Source organism: Onychostoma macrolepis, chromosome 24 (genome assembly GCF_012432095.1).
Source record: "Onychostoma macrolepis isolate SWU-2019 chromosome 24, ASM1243209v1, whole genome shotgun sequence".
NCBI lineage: Eukaryota > Metazoa > Chordata > Actinopteri > Cypriniformes > Cyprinidae > Onychostoma > Onychostoma macrolepis.
Window position 1 is genome coordinate 16,075,513 of NC_081178.1, and position 21,661 is coordinate 16,097,173.

At 32.6% G+C, this 21,661-nt stretch overlaps 3 protein-coding genes across 8 annotated transcripts in view; all 3 read right to left on the minus strand.

Annotated features, from left to right (window-relative positions):
- stau2 (staufen double-stranded RNA binding protein 2) overlaps positions 1–3,910 on the minus strand; it is a 140,241-nt gene extending 136,331 nt beyond the window's left edge. Inside the window, exons 1-2 of one of the 2 annotated variants that reach the window (XM_058765174.1) lie at positions 3,752–3,910; positions 1,845–2,052 (exon numbers count right to left, since the gene is read on the minus strand). In XM_058765174.1, the coding sequence (XP_058621157.1) occupies positions 1,845–2,043 (199 nt within the window). In that variant the 5' untranslated portion in view covers positions 2,044–2,052; positions 3,752–3,910. The remainder of the gene's footprint in view (positions 1–1,844; positions 2,053–3,751) is intronic. The other variant, XM_058765175.1, reaches the window with a different exon arrangement.
- A 1,173-nt stretch (positions 3,911–5,083) lies between these two features.
- On the minus strand, positions 5,084–17,659 carry ube2wb (ubiquitin conjugating enzyme E2 Wb). Of its 2 annotated transcripts, none has more exons than XM_058765845.1 (6): positions 17,565–17,659; positions 16,330–16,421; positions 13,419–13,521; positions 10,794–10,949; positions 7,231–7,306; positions 5,084–7,146 (listed from the first exon to the last, which is right to left on the minus strand). In XM_058765845.1, the coding sequence occupies exons 1-6, from the start codon at positions 17,577–17,579 to the stop codon at positions 7,133–7,135; spliced, it is 456 nt and encodes a 151-aa protein (XP_058621828.1). In that variant the 5' UTR covers positions 17,580–17,659; the 3' UTR covers positions 5,084–7,132. The 2 variants fall into 2 exon arrangements, with proteins under 2 accessions (XP_058621828.1, XP_058621829.1); XM_058765846.1 differs by lacking the exon at positions 17,565–17,659 and adding an exon at positions 17,379–17,511.
- A 1,074-nt stretch (positions 17,660–18,733) lies between these two features.
- eloca (elongin C paralog a) lies at positions 18,734–20,956 on the minus strand. Of its 4 annotated transcripts, XM_058765232.1 has the most exons (5): positions 20,906–20,956; positions 20,557–20,604; positions 19,710–19,737; positions 19,446–19,589; positions 18,734–19,292 (listed from the first exon to the last, which is right to left on the minus strand). In XM_058765232.1, the coding sequence occupies exons 3-5, from the start codon at positions 19,711–19,713 to the stop codon at positions 19,102–19,104; spliced, it is 339 nt and encodes a 112-aa protein (XP_058621215.1). In that variant the 5' UTR covers positions 19,714–19,737; positions 20,557–20,604; positions 20,906–20,956; the 3' UTR covers positions 18,734–19,101. The 4 variants fall into 4 exon arrangements, with proteins under 4 accessions (XP_058621215.1, XP_058621214.1, XP_058621213.1 ...); XM_058765231.1 differs by lacking the exons at positions 20,557–20,604; positions 20,906–20,956 and adding an exon at positions 20,141–20,271; XM_058765230.1 differs by lacking the exons at positions 20,557–20,604; positions 20,906–20,956 and adding an exon at positions 20,141–20,264 and having other exon boundaries at positions 19,446–19,592.
- Between the last annotated feature and the right edge of the window lie 705 nt (positions 20,957–21,661).

Genomic DNA, 21,661 nt, shown 5'->3' on the forward strand with positions numbered 1-21,661 from the left:
ATGAACAAATGCATGTCAGGTTTTTCACTGTATTATAGATATGAATCCAAAACAGCTGACTCAAATGCACAAAAGTTTGGAGTTAGTAAGATTTACGGATTTTTCAAGAAGTTAAAACTTTCATTCCACAAAGATGCATTCAATTCTGTCAGCATTTACTCAAGTTGTTCCAAACCTGTATAACCTGTTTCTTTCTTCTGTTGAGCATAAATTAAGATATTCTGAAGAATGTTGTTAATCAGTTAATGGAAGCCACTGACTTCCATAACATGGAGAAAAAAAAAAAGAGGAAAGCTTGGTTACCAACATTCTTCAAAATATTTTCTTTTTGTGTTGAACAGTAGAAATAAACTCATATACACTCTCAGAAATAAAGGTACAAAGCTGTCACTGGGGCGGTACCTTTTCAAAAGGTACATGTTTGTACCTAAAAGGTCCATTTTGGTACCTTAAAGATGCATATTAGTACTTAAAGTGTACATATTTGAACTTAATAAGTACAAAAATGTACCTTTTGAAAAGGTACCGCCCCAGTGACAGCTTTTGTACCTTTATTTCTGAGAGTGTAGGTTTGGAACAAGTGGAGGGTGAGTAAATGATGACAATCTTTATATTCGGGTGAACTATTCCTTGACAGTAAAGACCTTGGTAACACTTTATTTTAGGGTCTCTTAACTAGTTGCTTATTAGCATGCATATTACTAGAATATTAGCCATTTATTAGCACTAATTAAGCACATATTAATGCCTTATTCTACATCCCTAATCCTACCCAATACCTAAACTTAACAACTACCTTAATAAATAGCAAATTAGGAATTTATTGAGGGAAAAGTCGTAGTTACTAGTGAATAAGTGTTACCTATTCTAAAGTGTTACCAAGACCTTTATAATGTTACAAAAAAATTAATTTAAACAAAAAGTGTTCTTTTGAACTTTCGATTCATCAAAGAATCCTGAAAAAAATGTTTCACAGTTTCCACAAAAGATATTAAACAATCCTTTTCAACATTGATAAAAAATAAAATAATAATAAAATAAAAAATTCTCGAGCAGCAAATCAGCATATCAGAATGATTTCTGAAGGATCATGTGACACTGAAGACTGTAGTAACGATGTTGAAAATTCACAGAAATAAATTGCATTTTAAAATATATGAACAAAACAGATATTTTAAACAAAAGTAATAATATTTTTCTATTTATTACTGTTTTTCTACAGCATTTTGATCAAATAAAAAAGCCTAGGTAAGCTTAAGAGACTTCTTATAAAAAGAACCACAAACCTTTGATGCAAGTGTATGTTTCCATTTAAAACAAAACAACATCTTTTTGTCAAATACCTTGCTTGAAAAGTGTGTTTGTGCTGTTTATCTTTAAAACAATGGCACCTGGTTTCATATTTTGCTGTCTAACAACTCACATTAAAACATTTTTAATGGTACAAATGCTTTGGTCCCACTGTAATTATTCATTCTGTCATTTAATCATATTAAAAATCAACCTAAAACAATGGCATTCCACCGAACTGACTAATAAATGTTAACCGTTATGACCGATGTATATTATGATCAGATGTTTACATTACACTGGATTATTTAATTTAGTTTGTTTAGATTAAGTGAAAAACAGAATCCCTCTGACATAATACAACGTACACTGTTTTTCTTTGTTTTTCCCAAACAAAATTTGCTTAGTAACCAAAACGGTTTCGCAGCTGGCTTTAATGGGCACAGGACATCCACGGCAGCTTGTGTTAGCGGTTAAAAAACGAGCAATACCACTATAAACGTTATAAACTACACTGGCAAAATGCATCAGACTTGCATGTCCACACAGTGTACCTGATGGGCTGGCTGGTACAGTGGAGTCCACAAAGCCAGAGGCAGGGCTGGGGCAGGTGGGCGTTGTGGCTGGCACTGTGCCATTGATGGTGGGCTGCAGACCCAGAGCTCCTGGGCTGGGCATGGCCACAGCGGGCGCAACGGCGGTCAGGCCAGGTCCAGACAAGGGGGCTGATGTCTGCACTTTCACTTGAGCCATGCTCTATCGCTGTTAAAACAACATGATTTAACATGAAACAATCTTTCTCAACATCAACTATTTAAGCTGTAGGATTGCAGACTACATGCAAAATGTCTTTTCCAGTGCATTACAGGACAGACATGGTCATGGCCTGGATAAGCCAAGCTGCACATTATTTTTAAAACAGACAAGGCTGTATCGTTTTTTTGTAACTCAAAGTTTGACTCAACAATTTGTCAGACAATAATAACATATAGGCTATTGTTGGCAGGATGTCATATCAGTATTTTGTCTAAACAGAAGTCAAACAAAAACACTGCTGTGACAAACTGCAAAACAAAAGAAAGCATTACTTTCATAACAATAAGGTAGGTGTATTCAAACTCAACAACCACTTAAATGGATACAATCATAGTAAAATATGACTGTTTTGTTAACTAAACCCAAAACTAAAACAACTAATAGTTTTCATTATTCAAATAAAGCTGAAATAACCATACAAACCTAAAACTTTAACATAAAAACTTGGCAACCAAAACAAAACAAGTTTTAAAGTTGAAATAATTCTTAAAACTAAAAAAAAGTTACAAAAATAAAACTGAAATAAAAATAAAATATGAAAATATAAAAATAAATATAAAAAAATGAAAATAAAAACAATAAAAATAATAGAACTAAAATTAATATACAAACTGAAAATACAAGCTAATTCAAAGAAATATTAATTAATCCTATAATATTATACAAATAATACTTCTGTATTTGTGAGAAATGTGATGAATATTCTACCAGCTCTTAATCTGGTGACAATTCAGAAATTGTTTAATAAAAGGTTTTGATATGTTCATGTTTGATTTTATATGTCCGTGTCAGTGTTTGCCAACTGAGAACATAATTTCTTAAATTCTGACCAGAGAAATCAATAACTTTTTCAGGGTTTTTATAGTCCCAGTATACGGTTGTTAAAAACCAAATGAATGAAAAGAAACAGCCAATGAAACACTCTACAAGTGACTAAAGAAAAACATACATTATTAGTATTTTTGTTTTCCTATAGTCACCTAAAGGAAAACCATAAATTTATTAAACAAACTTCCTTGACTTTTACAATAATCGTAAAGATTTTAATCACATCCATGGACACTCACCCTTTTAAAATCATAAACATATTCCCATAATTCCTGTACCATAAATCTTCATAAAATGCAATGCATGACATCAATAATTAAACCCAGTGTGACAAATGATGGACTGGGAAGCAAGTCAGCATCAAGCCAATGGAGTGACATTTGACCACTAGGATCCATCATGGAGTTTATTAGTGCAGTGGATGAAAAGACAGCTTTCTTTGTGAACCTGACTCTCAAAAGTGAGGACACTCTCTTCCCAGTTGTTTCTATGTCTATGCACTCATTGATGTTGTCATTTTCTTAGATTATCAAGACGCGATGCTGGGATTTATTGTAGTCCTTTAAACATTCAAATCAACTCGAACCCTAATCGGGGTTTAGGAACACAACCTTCCTCTCCAGCACACAGGCCACCGGTCTGAACTCAGCTGGGAATGTGCAGACATCATGGCTGAACGACTAAATACCCCTCACATCTCATCGATGCACGCTGCCTGTGCTCCCACCAAACAACCAAGCGACAGAGCGCAGTCTCTAGTGCGGTCCTGAATTCATCGCTACGTCAAACCACAACGCATTTAATAATAATAGTTTACCTTCGTCCAGGGCCAGACCCCAGTTACACCTCCAACATTGGCAAACACTAAAGAGAACTGATGGTACCAGGACCAAACCAACATAAGAACAACATGTGCTTTTCTAAAATTAGCCTACTTCGACGACGGCACAGCGCTGCTACATGTTTTTTGTGTTTTAAATTTACATTTACTACAGTTTTTGTCAATTTTGTACTTAGTTTTTAAAGGATGGCTAAAAGCGTGCACCCCTCCTCTGTCGCACAGATGGTACAGTTCGGCTTCCTGATACAAATCCCATTGGCTACTACACGACTTTTTAAAACGTATTTAACACCTATTTTTATTATTTATTTACAGAGTATACACTCTGGTAATAAATATATGTATAATACATGTAATATACAATATGATTATATATATATATATATATATATATATATATATATATATATATATATATATATATATATATATATATATACATACATGCATTAACAGTTTATATAGCTTTGACTATTCAATGAATATTAAATATATTTAATGTATAATATATGTGCATTTTATTATTAATAATAGATAATATTAAGCATTCTAAAATATAGCTTTATAAATAACTGTAAATACAATTATTACTTAATGTGTGTACCTAGAGTAATTATTATTTACATCCAATGTATAATATGCATTTATATTATTATTAATAATACATTAATATTATGTATTATTATTATTAATAATAATAATAGAATGCATATTATACATTGGATGTAAATAATTACTCTAGGTAATAATTATTATTATTATTTACATCCAATGTATAATATGCATTTCTATTATTATTATTAATAATAATACATAATATTAAGCTTTTCAAAATAATACTTTATAAACAACTACAAATATTATTAATAGATAATAAGCATTATAAACTATTACTATATGAATTACTACAATAATTAATAATAGATAATGTTAAGCATTTCAAAATGTTACTTTATAAACAACTACACGATTATTAATGAATATTAAGCATTCTAAAATATCACTTTGTAAATAACTACTAATGTAATTATTACTTAATGTACATCCGTTATAATTTATGCATTAATGACAAGTATAATAAACATTACCTACAATGAATATTAAATACATCTTAAATACATGTATAATCTGCATTTTTATTAGTATAATTATTATTAGTTATCAGTTATAATAATAGTACAGCATATTAAGAATTCTAAAATATTACTTTGTAAACTAGAAATATGATTATTACTTAACCTGTCTTTATTGCTTTACTTAATAAAGTGGATAACTGTGGTTATGCAACGTGTTAATGAGAAGACTCACTCAAAACCTGTATTTTTATTCTTTAAATTAACAGGCACAACTTACATAATTTGTACATACCAAAAAAAAAAAATATCTCAAAGAAAGAGTTAGAAAAACAATAACTCCGATCACCTCCTACAACTGGCAAACAGATTTAAATAGAACCCTTCTTTAGCAAAAAAGAAAACTTTTTAGATACCCAAGTCTACTTAAACATAAGTGCGTACTTATTGACTTCCTTTCAAATGCTGACAGATGTCAATATTTTTCTCAGCCAGCAAACACACATTCAAGTTTAGCCCTGTTGTCAATCCATACATTTCTTTCAGTAGTAAGGACAATTACATTTGTAACACAAAATAAAGTATCCTGATATTGTGTGCAGAGGGAAGAGTCATGGCCATCTCCATTTTTTCTACACCAACACATTCACTTGGAAGTCGAAGTACACTGTACCACAGACAATGGAAAAGAAGACAAGCCAACCAGGTTTGGAATATATATATTCAAGTATTTCTGAACGGATGGCTAAAAATACATCTTTGGAGTGTATGAAGTTAATAAACAGTGTGAGATCTCACATTACTGATCAGATACTGTACATCAAACGTATACAATTGTCAGGGACAGAAAGTGTATTTTTTTTAAATCCCAGAAAACACAAAAGCCAAACTACCTGATAATCTTTGATCATAATAACACTCATTTTTGGATAATTAAAATCATTTTATGAAAAAGTGCAGGATCTAAACATTATCAAATATGTGCTCTGCAATAACATCATTTGTCTATCTACATGTAGACCATGCTGCCAGGTTAATTCATTTCACTTTTAGGAGTTATATGGATCATTTTTGTTTCTTTTGTTTTTACGTAACAGTCCTTTAGGAGAAAATATAATCAAATGGAAAATATTTAGGAATATTTGTGATTTTTTCGTCCTTGAAAAAATTACCTGAGCCAGGCAAGTATGCCCAGGATAATCAACATCTTGAGAATATATAAACCACAATAACTTCCAAACCATCTGAGGTTACAGAGAATAAATCAAGTACCCAATATTAAATAAGACGTACACTCTTGAACATACTGCCATTCTTCAACTTTTTCATTACTTGCACCAAAAACAAAGGTGAAGCACATTTTTAAAATGGAATAGTTTAAAATAGATTTGAGCTTACGTCTCATAACAACAACAACAAAAAAAAATTATACAAATAAGATAGAACACAAGACAGAACTTTCTTGCTAACATTCAATATACTGGGTTACCTATAGCTCTGCTTTAATGGCAAACCTACACACAACAGTGGTTCCATCCCATATGACTTGTTAGAGGTAAATATGAGTTCATGGATGGTCAAGGTTGGTTTGATGCACAAATGGACCAATTATAGTCCTAAGTGACACCAACATTTGCAGTGATAGCAGAAATTGAGATGATTGAGAAAACAGTACCTTTCTTAAATTAAACTATTTACAGTGGAACATCAGAAACTCTCTGAAGAGGTGCATCATATCTTTGTCAGAATGAACTGGTCTTTCATCACAGTGCATATCATTTCAGTAGGAATATAAGGAAAGAGAAAAAGTGAAGGACACTACAATCGTTTCCAGATGGATTTCTATAATATGATTTGGATTTCTCATTATTGGCCCTGCAATGCACCTATCCTTGTTATTGCACAAGACACATGGACCTTAAAACATACCAATGACAAAAAATGAACAGGAATATGTATGGTCCAAGATAGAAATAATCTCACTACCAAAAAAAAAAAAAAAAAATCCTTTTTCCTGGATTTATCTAAATTTTTCCACACCAACCCTTGACAGGTCCGTTCCCATCCACTTTAAAAATGTATTTCCATTCTTCGACTGTGTTTTATAGTTTTCCCAAACATGCATCCAACTGGCCACCGGTAACACAGTTGACATCATCTGACACCCATGTTTGTGGTCTGAGTCCATGCTTAAGTTTGAGTCCAAGGTTAAAGTTCAGAGACCATATGATTTCAAAAAGTGCTTTTATAGGTCAGTAGGACTTCTTCCCTCTGTGAGTTCATATTAACAGGTATCATCTGTGAAAAAAATGCAGATTTTAAATACATTTCAAATGCATTTCCACTAAAAATGATATTATTGACTAAAACATCAGTTCTTACCATGATACCACCATTTTGTCTTCTTTGGATTTTTATTACACGTCCGTACATAAAAGGAGTTATCAGGAGGCCGCCTCTGTAAAATATATAAAAGAAATAAATTCATAAATAGAAATAAAAATATACATATTTTCAGGGCTGAGCACTAACTGATTACATGTAGTCTAGATTACGTAATCAGATTCCAAATATTAAGTACTTGTAATTAGAGTATATTACATTTTAAAATGCTCATAATCAGATTAAAGTTACTTTTTTATGGATTACATGATTAGATAACACTTTATTTTAAGGTGTCCTTGTTACACGTTACATGTACTTACTATTACAATAACAATAATTTACATGCAAGTAACCCTAAACCAAACCCTATTCTTAACCCTCACCATATAAGTACATGTAGTTAGTTAATATTACTCAGTACCTAAATGTATAATTACACTGTAACAAACAACACCTTAAAATAAAGTGTAACCCATGATTACATATTCACACAATGGCCATAAATTCTTCATAATTTTTTGATGCTGTGATTCCCAAATGTTTTTACCAGGCAAACTCCTTAAAATAAAACAGTTTAGATAATATTTTAATTATTTAATAACACATTCACATGTTTACAGTTCTCTGATATCAGTTAATAGTCACATTGACGTTCAGGTAAACAAATGAAATATTTCTATTTTTAGTGTTCAAGTGTTTCGATTATTTTTATTTTTACATTTTTTATGATTTAATTCATTATTAGATTTTCATCAACTCACAAACCCACTGCAGTTCTTACATTAAGCATAGTTTGGGAAACCCTAGTGTAATGTAATGTTTAATGCATTTTATACTGTTAATAAAAACAAATTAATATATTTTCTCTCTCTTTGTTTTTTTTTTTTTTGGTATCAATATGTTATGTTTAATGGTAAGTTTAAAAGAATTTAGATTAAAAAAAGTAATCTAATAGTAATCTAAAAAGTAGTCAGAATACATTACCTAAAAAGAGTAACCTAATCTATGTTACTAATTACAGTTTTCATCATGTAATCAGTAATCAGTAATGGACTACAACTTGTAAGTAATCTAGCCAGCACTGCATATTTTTACATCCACTGGCCAATTTATTAGGAACACACTGTTGGCTACTGGCTTGGACATTCTTTTGCCTTTAGAACTGCTTTAATTCTTTGTGACAAGGTGCTGGAAACATACCTCAGAGACTTTTGCTTTTAGATCTTACAGCGGTGTTTGATACGATCAACCATCAGATTTTGATCTCACGTTTAGAAACTTGTGTAGGTATTCGAGGTAATGCCTTGAATTGGATTAAGTCTTATCTTCAAAACAGAAGTTTCTCAGTTCAGATGGGAGTATGCATGTCGACCTCAGCGCCTTTATCTTGTGGTATTCCACAAGGGTCTGTTTTAGCACCAGTCTTTTTTTCATTGTATATGCTCTCGTTAGGTGAGATCTTGAGTAAATATGGTGTGTCATTTCACTGTTATGCAGATGACACCCAGTTCTATCTACCTGTGAAGCCTACTGCCTCCATTTCTATGGAAAGATTGGTGGAATGTTTTGGGGAGATTAAGGTGTGGATGTCTGCTAATTTGCTATGTTTAAATGAATAAAAAAACCGAATTGATTTTATTTGGCCCCTCTGAGTCTGTTGACACAACCAAAATTGAGTTGGGTATACTATCCCCTTTTCGGACACATTAAGTAAAAAACGTAGGTATAGTGTGTGATAGTATGCTGAAATTTGATAAACAAATAAATGAAGTTGTCAAAAAATTTTTTCAATTGAGACTAATATCTAAAATTAAGCCTTTTTTATCTCAAAAGGACTTGGAAAAGGTTATCCATGCTTTTATTTTCTCAAAATTAGATTATTGTAACTCACTGTACTATGGTGTTCAAAACAAAAATTTGGACAGACTACAGCTGGTCCAAAATGCAGCTACAAGACTTTTGACAGGTACTCGGAAAAATGAGCATATCAGTCCTGTTTTAAGGGAGCTACACTGGCTGCCGGTTTCTTATAGGACTGATTTTAAGATACTATTATTTGTTTTTAAAGCCTTACATGGTACAGCTCCATCATAAATAGCTGATCTGATCCAGGCTAAGAAATCAAAGAGAATTTTACATTCTGAGTCACTGAGTCTCTTAGAGGAGACCACTCCTTTGCGGCCGCTGCTCCTTGACTGTGGAATGGTCTACCTCATTATATCTGGCATTGCTCCACTCTTAGAGAGTTTAAATGACATCTAAAAACTTTTTATTTTTATTTTTTACTGTGGCGTTTGAGCATACATGAGTGCGGTGTTAGTGGTGAAATTGGTTTTTACAAATTGCCTCACTGAATCTGAGGTTTTATTTGTATGTGTGTGCTGTTATAATATAGAATTTGAAAGTGATTTTACTGTTATTCTTTCATGTACAGCACTGTGGTCAACATTTGTTGTATTAATATGTGCTTTATAAATAAAGTGAACATTGAACAAAGGAATGGGCATGGTCAGTTAGAACAGTCAGGCAGGCTGTGGAGTTTAAACGATGTCCAGTTGGTACTAAGGGTCCCTAAGCGCAACAAGAAAATATCCCCCACACCATTACACCACCACAAGCCTGAACCACTATTACAAAGCAGGATGGATCCATGGCTTCATGTTGTTGACGTCAAATTCTGCCATCCAAATGTCACAGCAGAAATCAAGATTCATCAGCCCAGGCAAGCTTTTTCCAATCTTCTATGGTCTTCTGCTGCTGTAGCCTTTTGTTTTGACACGTTGTGCGTTCAGAAGTTCTCTTCTGCATACCTCAGTTGGAACGAGTGGTTATTCGAGTTATGGTTTCCTTTCTATCAGCTCAAATCAGTCTGGCCATTCTCCACTGACATGAACAAGGCATTTTCACCCACAGATCTGCTTCTCATATCTTTTTCAGAACATTCTCTGTAAACCCTAGAGATGAATGTGCGTGAAAATCCCAGTACATCAGCAGTTTCTGAAATTCTCAGACCAGCCCATCTGTGATCAACATCTATGCCATGTTCCTTCCCCATTCTGATGCTCGATCTGAACTTCAGCAGATCTTATTGACCATGTCTACATGCCTAAATGCATTGAGTTGCCGCCATGTGCTTGGCTGATTAGATATTTGCATTAATGAGCACTTGTACAGGTCTACCTAATAAAGAGGCTGGTGAGTGTGTATTAACTGAAAATAAATGCTTAGGGTTTGATTGACAACTCTGTTTTCTGTTCCTGTCCCGAAGGTCGTATAAACTGTCAATTATAAAACATCAGCGTTAAGACATCTTTAAGCAAGGACTAGAATTAGTAAGCCATTGATCTAGACTTGAGAGACAGCAGATATGGCGGTTAATGTCTTACTATTGTAACTAATGAACAAACATATCTGTCTAATGTGTCCCATATTAGAACCTAAATGTGCTATCTTTACATATTGATCCGCACTATAACTTTAAAATCCAAAGAGATACAATAACTAAGTTACAAAACAGAACATATCAAGCAAACCATTGCATTGTTGCATGAGACACTTACCTTCTCTTTGCAGCTAGACAGCATGCTAATAATGCTAAGACAAACAGACTGCACCGAAAGAGCTGGTGACCAGTCCTCCGTTAAGATGGACAGGCAGATGTGGCCATTGCTATAAACGTGGGGATGGACAGGTATATTGTCTCCTGTGAACATTACCTGTCAAAACACAACATAAAGACATTTATTTTCAGCTGTTTCTGACAAATATAGTACAATAGATGACCATGTATGCTTGCTTCAAGCTGTTCTTTTCCATTCAGTGAAAGGGAACATTCTGGAAGCTTAATTCCACAAAGCAGAACAGAACAAAACAAAACAAAAATGGAAATTGCAATTTTATCTTACAATTCAGACTTTTTTTCTCAGAATTGCGAGATATAAACTCAGGATTGCAAGAAATCTCGCAATTGCAAGAAAAAAAAAAAGAGAGAACTGTGACAAGCTTGTTTTCACCAAAGGTAACAAAAGGAAACATTTTCTTTGGACTTCTCAGAATTTAGAATTGCGACACGTAAACTCACAATTGCAAGAAAAACGTTTATGAGAATTTAGACAAAATTATGAGAATTGAGAAATGAAAATTCAAAATTTCTCACAATTCAGAGTTTCTCTGAATTGCAAGTTTGTTTGTTTTTTTTCTCAATTCTTTGCAATTTTTCACAATTCTGAGAAAAAGTCAGGAATTGTGTTATAAAAGTTTCCCATTTCGTGGTGGAAATAAATGGTCAAGCTAAATTTTCCATGAAAAACAACTCAATTTTTGGCCTGTTCTAAACAAAGCTATCATAAAATTCAAAGGACTTGACATATATATTTAATGAGCTGACTTATTTTAATGATCTTTTATAGTGCTCTTTGACCTATTTTGAGCTCCAGTCCCCACCCACTTTCATTGTATGGAAAAGAGCAGAATTTCTTCAGAATCTCCTTTTGTGTTCCACAGAACAAAGAAAGTCACATGGATTTGGAACAACATGAGGGTGAGTAAATGATGACAGAAATTTTGGGGTGAACTATCCCTTTAAATCATAAGCCGGTGCTTAGTCCTCACAATTGGCATGAGGCCGCTAGATTAGGAGGTAAAGACAGAGACAGCCGGCTGAATGAGAAGCCGGCGCCAGATCTGGACTTACATAAGAAAAAGCATAGAGCACTCACGGTCAGACAGAAAAAAAAAAATAGCCACTGCTTCACTCCAAATTAAATGCACTTAATGCGCACAAACTCTTCCAGGGCCACTTCACAAACAAAAAAGGTTATTTATCAGTCACTTTTAATCTCAAGTGCTGCCCCTCGCTTTTAAAGCTCTTCTGACTAAGACTTACTTTTGCTCCATTTACACTTTGTATCAGCTCTAAACCATCAACAGCATTTCTGTCACTTGCTATGACATGGTTTTCAACTATAACAGTATGCATATACTCATGCTGTTCTTATCCCTAAAAGCCTTAGTGGGTGTGTGAGCTTGTTTAGCTAATTTGGTCTATACCGCTCTGCTATTTATAATGGGACTGATATGTAAAATAAGATCAGAGTTAATCCCCTAAATATGTGGCCATTAAATCTGCAGTCTACAAGCTGAAAATGCCCTTGTCCGGATTGATCCTATTATTTTACTGTTTAGGTGCAAAACAGAGTTTAGTTGAGCCTTAAATATTCATCTGGCTGCTACAAATGTACAATAAAGGATGTCCAGCAATTCTCTAAGTTTCATTTTATGCAAACGGGAAGCAATGCGGTGTGACAACTACCGAGAGTAGCACAGACAGGGGTGAATGTGATCTGCCACATGTGAGATACTGTAGCTGAGTATAAGTAAGATGGAGAATTTAACGTTATCGTGAACAATCACACTTGTTTATATGATTTGTCTCTGCCTACGTTCAGAGATTTAATAAAATGATACATGGAAAACCATGTCAGAAATAGTGTTATTGTAATCTAAAACTAAAAAAAAAAAAGTTAATTGAAATAAAAGCAGCAATACAATAAAATATAAAGTTGAAATATTTACATTTAATAATTTAGCAGATGCTTTTATCCAAAGTGACATACAAATTATTATATTAACTAAAATAAATAAAACTAAAATAAAAATACATGAAAATTATTTAGAAACATTTTCAAAACAAAAACTAATACAAATGACAAAAGCACATAATAAAATTACAAAACAATTAATAAAACTAAAAATATAAAAATAATAGCCACAATATTAATACAAAAATAATAAATATTAATAAAAACTATAATAGTGTATAATACTAAAATAACACTGGTCAGAAATATTTTTAAAACAAAAACTAATAAATACAAATGACAAAAGCACATAATAAAATTATAAAATATTAAACAAATTAAAATTAATACATTAATACAAAATTAATGAAAATATAACAATAAATACCAAAATATTAATACAAAAGAATATATATAAAAATTGTAATAGTGTATAAACAATACTAAAATTATACTGGGCACAAATGTTTAATTCAGAGTAAGTAAAAAAATATATATATTCACTCTAATATTGCCAATAAATATATATTCAAAAAACAATATAAAATAAATAAATTTTTCGATTTATCATGAAATATAGAGTTCACATGTAATATTTAGGCCTACCTGAGGTGAGTCAAAGGGATAACGACTACTGAATTTAAAAAGAAGCTGAAATTTCTCCCCCTCATAAAGAGTACCAGAGGCTCCTTCCATATCCACAATCCATCTGTAAAAAGAAACAGACAGACATCAATAATGAAGCATTTTGATCTCTTAAACTATGCAAAAGTTGAATACTAGCAACAGCATAAACCACTGAGGAAAAAAAAAAAAATAGAACTACTCTACTGCCAGCCAGCAGCGTGTTTCACTTCAGCCAAGAATTAAACACGAGGAGAGATACAGAAAGTAGCAAGATTATGAGCAATAAAAAACAAGGCGATAGCCATGAAGTATACAGAACTAAACAGTAAAGCTATGTCAGGGGTCAAACAGATGACAGCTCTTTCCGGCAAGAAAATCCCTGACCCAAGCGCTACGGAATAATCCGCCCAATTTTTTGTGATTTTGACTACAGCAAACTGATAGAGAGCAACTTGACAAGAAAGCTATTCAGGTGAGTGTGAACGAACAGTGAACTAAAGGGTGAAGTGATTTTCCTGACTCAACACAAACACTCAGACTCACTGGGATGTGTCACTATGTGCTCATGTGTGTCCTTCACTAACTCAAAACCTTCTGCACTGAGATTCCTAAAATACAATGCCTGATATCACTGGAGGAAACATCTGGCATAGAGGGTGATATAAATTCAGTTAGATTAATGAACTTCAATTTTTGGGAACAGAAATGCATTCTTTCATATAAAATGGTAATTTCTCATGTCGACAATGTAGCCTAAAATAAAACTGAATTTGCTTATATTCTAGCTCAACTATTTAAAATGCTTTATCTTTAAAGTTATTACTATACATAATGTCCGACAATAATTTTAAATGACATCAAAACAAATCAAAATGAGTACACTGAAAAAGATATCATGTCAAATCAGATAAATGCATAAAATATATTAACAGCTGCAACCATATTTAATTAATTCATCACGTTAATGTGTTAATTTTGGCATCCCTAGTACAAACACACATTTTCATTTGGAATATCAATGTCAGACCATCTGCTAACAGAAAATTCTTGCAATATACCAGAGTCAGATAAAATGCCATCAACAATGTCATTTTCTTGCCAAAGTATTATCATGTCTACAGCAGCCGTTTGTTTTCAGAAGAGAGAGAACGTTCCAGAGATGGAGCGGAAATATTGCTGGACCATCAGTGCTGCGTCGTCAAAGGAGCTCATATTTCTGCCCTTTAGTTTCTATTACTCTACCAGTCAGTGTTAGAAGTAATTATCAAATATTGCATTGTCAAATATTATTAAAATGTAAAAGAATTTATGTGCATTACTCCAGTCTTCAGAATCAGAAATCATTCTAATATGATGATTTGGTGCGCAAGAAACATTTCTTACTATAAATGTTGAAAGCAGTTGTGCTACTTAATATTTTTGTGGAAACCGTGATTCATTTTCTTTTTCAGGATTGTTTGATGAATAAAAAAAATGTATGTAAACATTATGGAAACTACTATTGTGATACACTACCATTCAAAAGTTTGGGGTAAGTAAGTTTTTAATTTTTTTTGATAGAATTTCAAATTAATCCTGTTTTAAATGTTCTATTCGGCAAAGAAAATACATGTGTCATGATTTCCACCAAAAACTGCGTATTAGAATGATTTCTGTGACACTGAAGCTTGGAGTAATGGCTGCTGAAAATTCAGCTTTGTCGAGACAGGAATAAATTAAAATAAATTAAAATATATTAAAATAGAAAACAGTTCTTTTAAACTGAAATAATATTTCACAATATTACTGTTTTATTGTATCTTAATTTAAAAATTAAATAAATAAATAAATACATACATAAATAATAAAAAAGCAGCTATTGTGAACATCATAAAAAAAATAAATAATAAAAATCTTAATTATTCCAAACTTATGATCTGTAGTATATTACTTCACGTGAGAGAAGACACTAAGAGAAAGTCTAGAATAATAGTTCATATTTAGGCCCTCCTATCTAACATACCTGACAAATCTCCTTCAAAAAAACTTGATGGACTACAACGAACACAAAGACCAATTAGTTCAGGACAAACACGTTTGGCAAGCTGCTAAACTGGTAACACATTTCGTCAAAGAAATGTCAGGTATATGTACCAAGACAAAGCTACAAAGCTACTCCTGAATAAAAATAGTAAACTAACTTACATGATGTTCCCACAATACCAACCAGAGTTACATAAAATAAATGTTATTTTTATAAACCGTGGCTGTCAAAGTTTAGCTCTCTGAAAATGAGTAATTATATCAATCATTTATTTTCATTAATGCTACACAGAAAGACATAAACACGTGTAAAGACAGCTCTTTTCCAATTTCTGATGTAACTCCACACACCACTGAGCACAAGATTGGTTATACTCAGATTCAGTTAGGCAATACTTTTTTGTCTTGTGACAGCTTTTTCCCATAAAAGACTGCTAGATATTTCCAGAAATGGATACAAACACATGCATGGGCCAAAAAGAGGTCAGTGAGGTTTGTTACGGCAATACTACCCTCTCGAGCTGGCAACTTTAATTTTTGATTAGTCTGAGCAGACATTCTATACGTCGGGCAGAGAAGCCTTACAAATGACACCAAATGAGAACATTTTTAAAATTGATAACATTTAAAAAAAATAAATAAATAGTGCCCACTATGGCGAGAGTGTTCCAGGTTTGACATGACAACAATGAATAACACGTAATAAGTAAAAAAAAAAAAAAAACAATGAGTCAGTGTGCTTTTAAATGTTTCCCCTGTGACAGTCCCGATACAGGATGGCCTGAGAAAGCTAGCCTGTTAATAAGTACACCGTGATTACACACACGGGTATAAGATTAAACGAAGAGTCGGGAAATGACAGTCTTACTGTGTGATGGTGTTCTGTACGCTCTTCTCATTTAGGGTCATTCCAGGAGGCGGATCATTCTGCAAGGCTAGCAGTTCCTTCTGTAACCTTTTCTGTTGAGAAATAGACAAAGTATTAAACAAAGAAAAGAAAAGATTCGATAAGATCTTATATTTAGAGTGTGTGTGTGTGTACATACACAAACACATAGATAGATAGATAGATAGATAGATAGATAGATAGATAGATAGATATTAAACAGCAACTTAATGTTCTAATATTAGGAAGAAGAAAAAGATACACTGTTAAATTATTATTTTTCCAATAATAATAAATAAACAATACTTAATTAAATAATAAATAACGTCCAAGTAAGCATTTAGTTTTGGACAAATATAAATATATTATATATATACACATACATATACATATATACACACACACACACACACACACACATACGTACATACATAGTCTCCTCTTATATTAATATCTTAATATAGTAATATGCAGAGGATAAAAGGATGTGGGGTACTTGGCATTAAAAAAAAACAGAAAACCACTTAATGTAAAGAATATAGCAGGATTATATAAATCAGAATTAGTACTTCAAATGTTTAATTATTCAAATTAAGTCGTATGAGATACATCCGAGAACTGAAATTCAGTACAGTATTCAAAATACTGTTATTACTTACATATTTAAATCTATACACATTCTCTGACTATTATTCATTTGAATATTTATACCACTAAGAGCTGTGTGGCAAAAAAGTATAGCCTATATTTTGTCATTTCTAATATTCTTATTCAACACAAAACAGAGATTTAACTTAAGTCGATTAACTTCACATTTCCTATCAAATGTCACGAATAACCTTGCAAAGCTGGATAAAAACAAGTAAGCACGCTGGTATCGTGATTTCAAGCTATCCACACAGCAAACTCGTGATACTTCTAGTAACAACACGTTAATTCTACTCATTCCGTTGCCTGTGTTTGCGGTAAATCAGTAGTTTATGTGAGTCCTGCTCGCCAGCTGTTGCTTTTAAAGCACCGATAATTCTCACCCTGACAGCTCAGGAGCAGCGAGGAGGACAAGTTATGATTTCAGAAATAACACAGCAATATTCGATCCCTTAATTAGGCGTATCCAAATAAAAACACCATTTACAGTATCAGAAACGACACACTCGACACCTGATCAAGGAGTGATTGATAGATTAAACAGAGCTAGATGTCAGCTATGATCTTACCTGCATCGACGCCATGATGGATCCCCCTGCATCAGTGGCGCACAGTAACGCAGCGCGGCTGACGTCACCGTCACGTGACACACCTCTGTGTTCTGATAACGTGCTCTGAAAGGTCCGGTACTCACTTTTTTTAATTAATTAATACTAGTTAACTGTTAATTAATTAAAGTTATAATAACTAATAAATATCGGTTCCTTTTAATAAATATAAGTGTTATTTCATTATTTTGTTGGAACGACTTTCAAGATTTTTTTTTTTCAGGTTTGTTTATTTATTTCTTTAGCTGTTTGTTTGTGTGTTTACATTATAATCATTCATACATATTTGTAATATATATAAATGTATTTCAATTTATTATTATACCACATTTGGAATGACTTTCAAAATGTATTTATTTATTTTTCGAGTGAAGTATCCTTTTAAATGATTAACTTTAAATTATTATTATTGTTAATCATTTTAATGACTGACACATATGTATTTTTGTATAAATATAAATGTCTATTAATTAACTGTTCTGTCACAGAGGAAAGAAAAGGTTTGAAACTTTTTGTGAACAATCCTTTATAATTATTAAGCAATAATTATTAATAATAGTAGTTATAATTAATACATATCTTTTCTTTTTAATAAATGCCTATTATTGTATTATTCTATTACAGATGATTAACGTCAGATGGGTTTATAACAAATTCAAGATTTTGTTTTATTTTCAGGTGAACAATCTTCCTTATTATTATTATTACTAATAGTTATAATAATCAATAAATATCGATACTTCTTTATATATATATATTTTTTTTTTTTTTCAGAAGAAAGTAAGTGAAATGGGTTTGGAATGACTATAAAGACAGATGTTTTATTTTTGGGTCAGGAATTCTTTTACATTTTTAATTATGTATTATCATTATTAATAGTTACTTAATAATTTAACAATCTAATCTTTGTAATTAATTCTATCTTTCAATTCTGAAAGTCAGTCACCTAGGTTGGTACAACATACAGATTTTTTTTGGGTGACATCTTTTTATCACTATCCTTTTTATTGTACAATAATACGTAACTTACTGTAATTTAACATGCACTACCCTCAATTCTCTTTTCTTCAGTGTTTTGAAAATACGTAGAGCTTTCCTTCACTTTGTGTTCACTTGTGTCTTACAAGAAATGCAAGCCATTTTGTTTATTCTCTGTGCTGTAAATATTAAACCAGTCAAAAAAACAAACAAAAAAAAAACATAGAAGTGTGACAATTACATATTTGGTTCATCCATTTTTTTCCCCTAGTGCAAATGGCACTAGGACAATTGCAAAAGACTTGCAAATACAAAATGATTGTAAGACATTTAAAACACTGCATACAAAACACATTATCTAGCCATTTCAAATGACAACATACCAAAAAAAAAAAAAACCTCAATGGATCAAAAAATGCAAAACATTCATAAATACACACTCATAAATCATAGGAACATATATGATGGCAAACAAATGGCCAGTAAGTCGGTCACTGTATAACACATTCTCCATTCCTATCTAACAGTCTAGAAAGTTCGCAGCCATAAGCAATTCCAGGGCAATCTCAGGAGCAATGGGGAACTCTGGGATTTCTGTCGAGCTGTTAGTGTAGCGCACTTTATAGGTAAAATACATGCAAACTTTGGAGAGAACATGAGACGGGATCTCCCGGAAGTTCACCTCATTGGTTTCATTTTCAGCAAACTGACCTAGAACAAAATATGTAAATGTTAGTTAGCGCTTCCGCTTACTGGTAAGATATTGCTAAAATGTTTTTTAAAACTAAATAATTGATGGAAGAATTCCACAATAAAAAAATGCTGTTTCATAACCGCTAAACTTTGACCATGTTTCATACTCACCAGGTCCACTCAGCATAGCCTTGATAGTGCCAGAGGTTAAAGCATGCTCTCTCTTCACAATAAACTCATGGCCATCTGAAGAGATCAGCTTTACATACATGGCATCAGGGCCTTCACAACCACCATAAGTCCTGTCTTCAACATCTGCTGGAAAATGTTATTTGAACACTTAAAGGGAAAAAAAGAAACATGCAATGGAAGCTAAACAGACACATGCATAAGAGTAAAATTTACTAGGAATAAGGATGAATAGCAAATACAAACCCATTGTTTTATAGGCGCTGTATTACTCCTGCAAACAACAGAACAAAATATCAGGCTTATGGTAGTGTATTGCACAGAGAGAAAAAAAAGACAAATTACTGTGAGAGAGAAACAGTAAGAAAACTTAGAAAAAAAACACAAAACTGTGAAATAATAATGACAGACTGACTCGAGAGGCAAACAGTTAACAAAACCCTTTCAGACTCGTTTTTGTGTTTATTATATTTTGCTGTACTTGGTATTTACATGTTCTCATTTTTATATAAACCGTCTCATAAAAGCACATTGTCACGATCACAACAGTAAATGACAGATTTTACACACAATTTTGAAATCGATAAATCGCATTATCTTATCTTCTCTAAGTACATCTATTAATCATATAACCAAATATATATTGTGGATAATAAATGTTCAACTGTCACACTTACCGCGAATTAAAATAACAAAACAAGTTTCTTGAGGAACGCAGACAGTGATACAACTGAGTACTTCCGGTTCAAAAATGTGGCTCGTAATTAAAAGTCCCCGCTCTAACCATAGATATGTATCTGTGGCTCTAACATCCAACCAGCACTTAGCTAAATAAATAATTTCATTTTTACATTACACACCAAGGTTGAAGAAGCTCAGAAAAGTCCAAACACACTGATTGGTGATTTAATTAGTGTGTGTGTGTGTGTGTGTGTGTGTGTGTATATGTATGTACGTATCTTGAGGAACTCTATAACTCGAAGACAATTAAAAACACAAAGTATTAAATATACATAAACATATATATAAAAACAACAATAATATCCAAATAAAACAGATATTTACATTATAGGATGTTGTTAATTATACGTACATCTAGTAGCCTTTAGCAAAACTGTCCGGCAGATGGTGCAAATTGTCCCTGTTAGAAACAGAATGAGAAACTTAAATGATTTCTATAAATATAATTTTAACTATAAACAATTTAGAAACGGTTTCTCCTGTCATGTTATTACTTGATTACAGAATTTAGACCAATCTTTCAAACTCTTACATCTTTATTTGCTGACTACACTGCTAAATGAAGCTGTCATTTGCATCATGTTTACACTTTGTTGGTTATAATGAAATATAATGAAATAGAAGTACAAATAGTTGCACGCAAAATGTATTTATTTGTTTATATTTGCACTGAGTATGGGGGTAAGTAAGATTTTTCATACGTAGATCCTCAGATTTGCACTGCCACGGTGAATTTAAGTTTTCCCCGCATGGACTAGAGACCTGCACTCCCGCGGGACCCAATGCAACAGGGTGCGGCGCAAAATAGACTCCAGCAAAATAGAAATGATCTAAACATAAACATATAAATTGTTATTTATCTGTTGCACAAAAGCAAAAAGAACAACTAATATTAACATTAAAATGATTAACATGCGCAAGCTAGGCAGAGTTTCTATTTATAACACGTGTTTAAAGGGTTGCGCAATGTAGCCAATCACAGACTCAGCTGTTGATTTCTGGAACGCAGTGGCCAATCAGAGGTGAAGAAGTTAGAATCCACTCACAGCAGCGCTGAAATTTGCGTGCTCGCCTCACGAATCCTCTCATTTTAACACACGAAGTGTAGACATTGTGAAAGATTCATTGTGCATATGTTATATATATATATATATATATATATAACAGAGCTTTATGAGATCGCAATGAACTGAGATGTAAGCTTTTAGTGATAAAAAAGGAAGCGCTGGTCGTTTTCTGCCATGCCAAACCATGCACGCAGCAGCCCGTGCAGTGCTTGCTTTTCTGTTAAAAATTAACAGCGGTTTGTGAATGTTGATGCTTAGCCTAAATAACAAATCATTTATCGGGGGTGTTTATGCTGGGATGTTGTGGAGCTGAGGAGATGTTACAGAACCATTTCATGTAAATTTCTAAGATGTACTGCAAAAAAAATCTATATAGATTACTTTTATGCG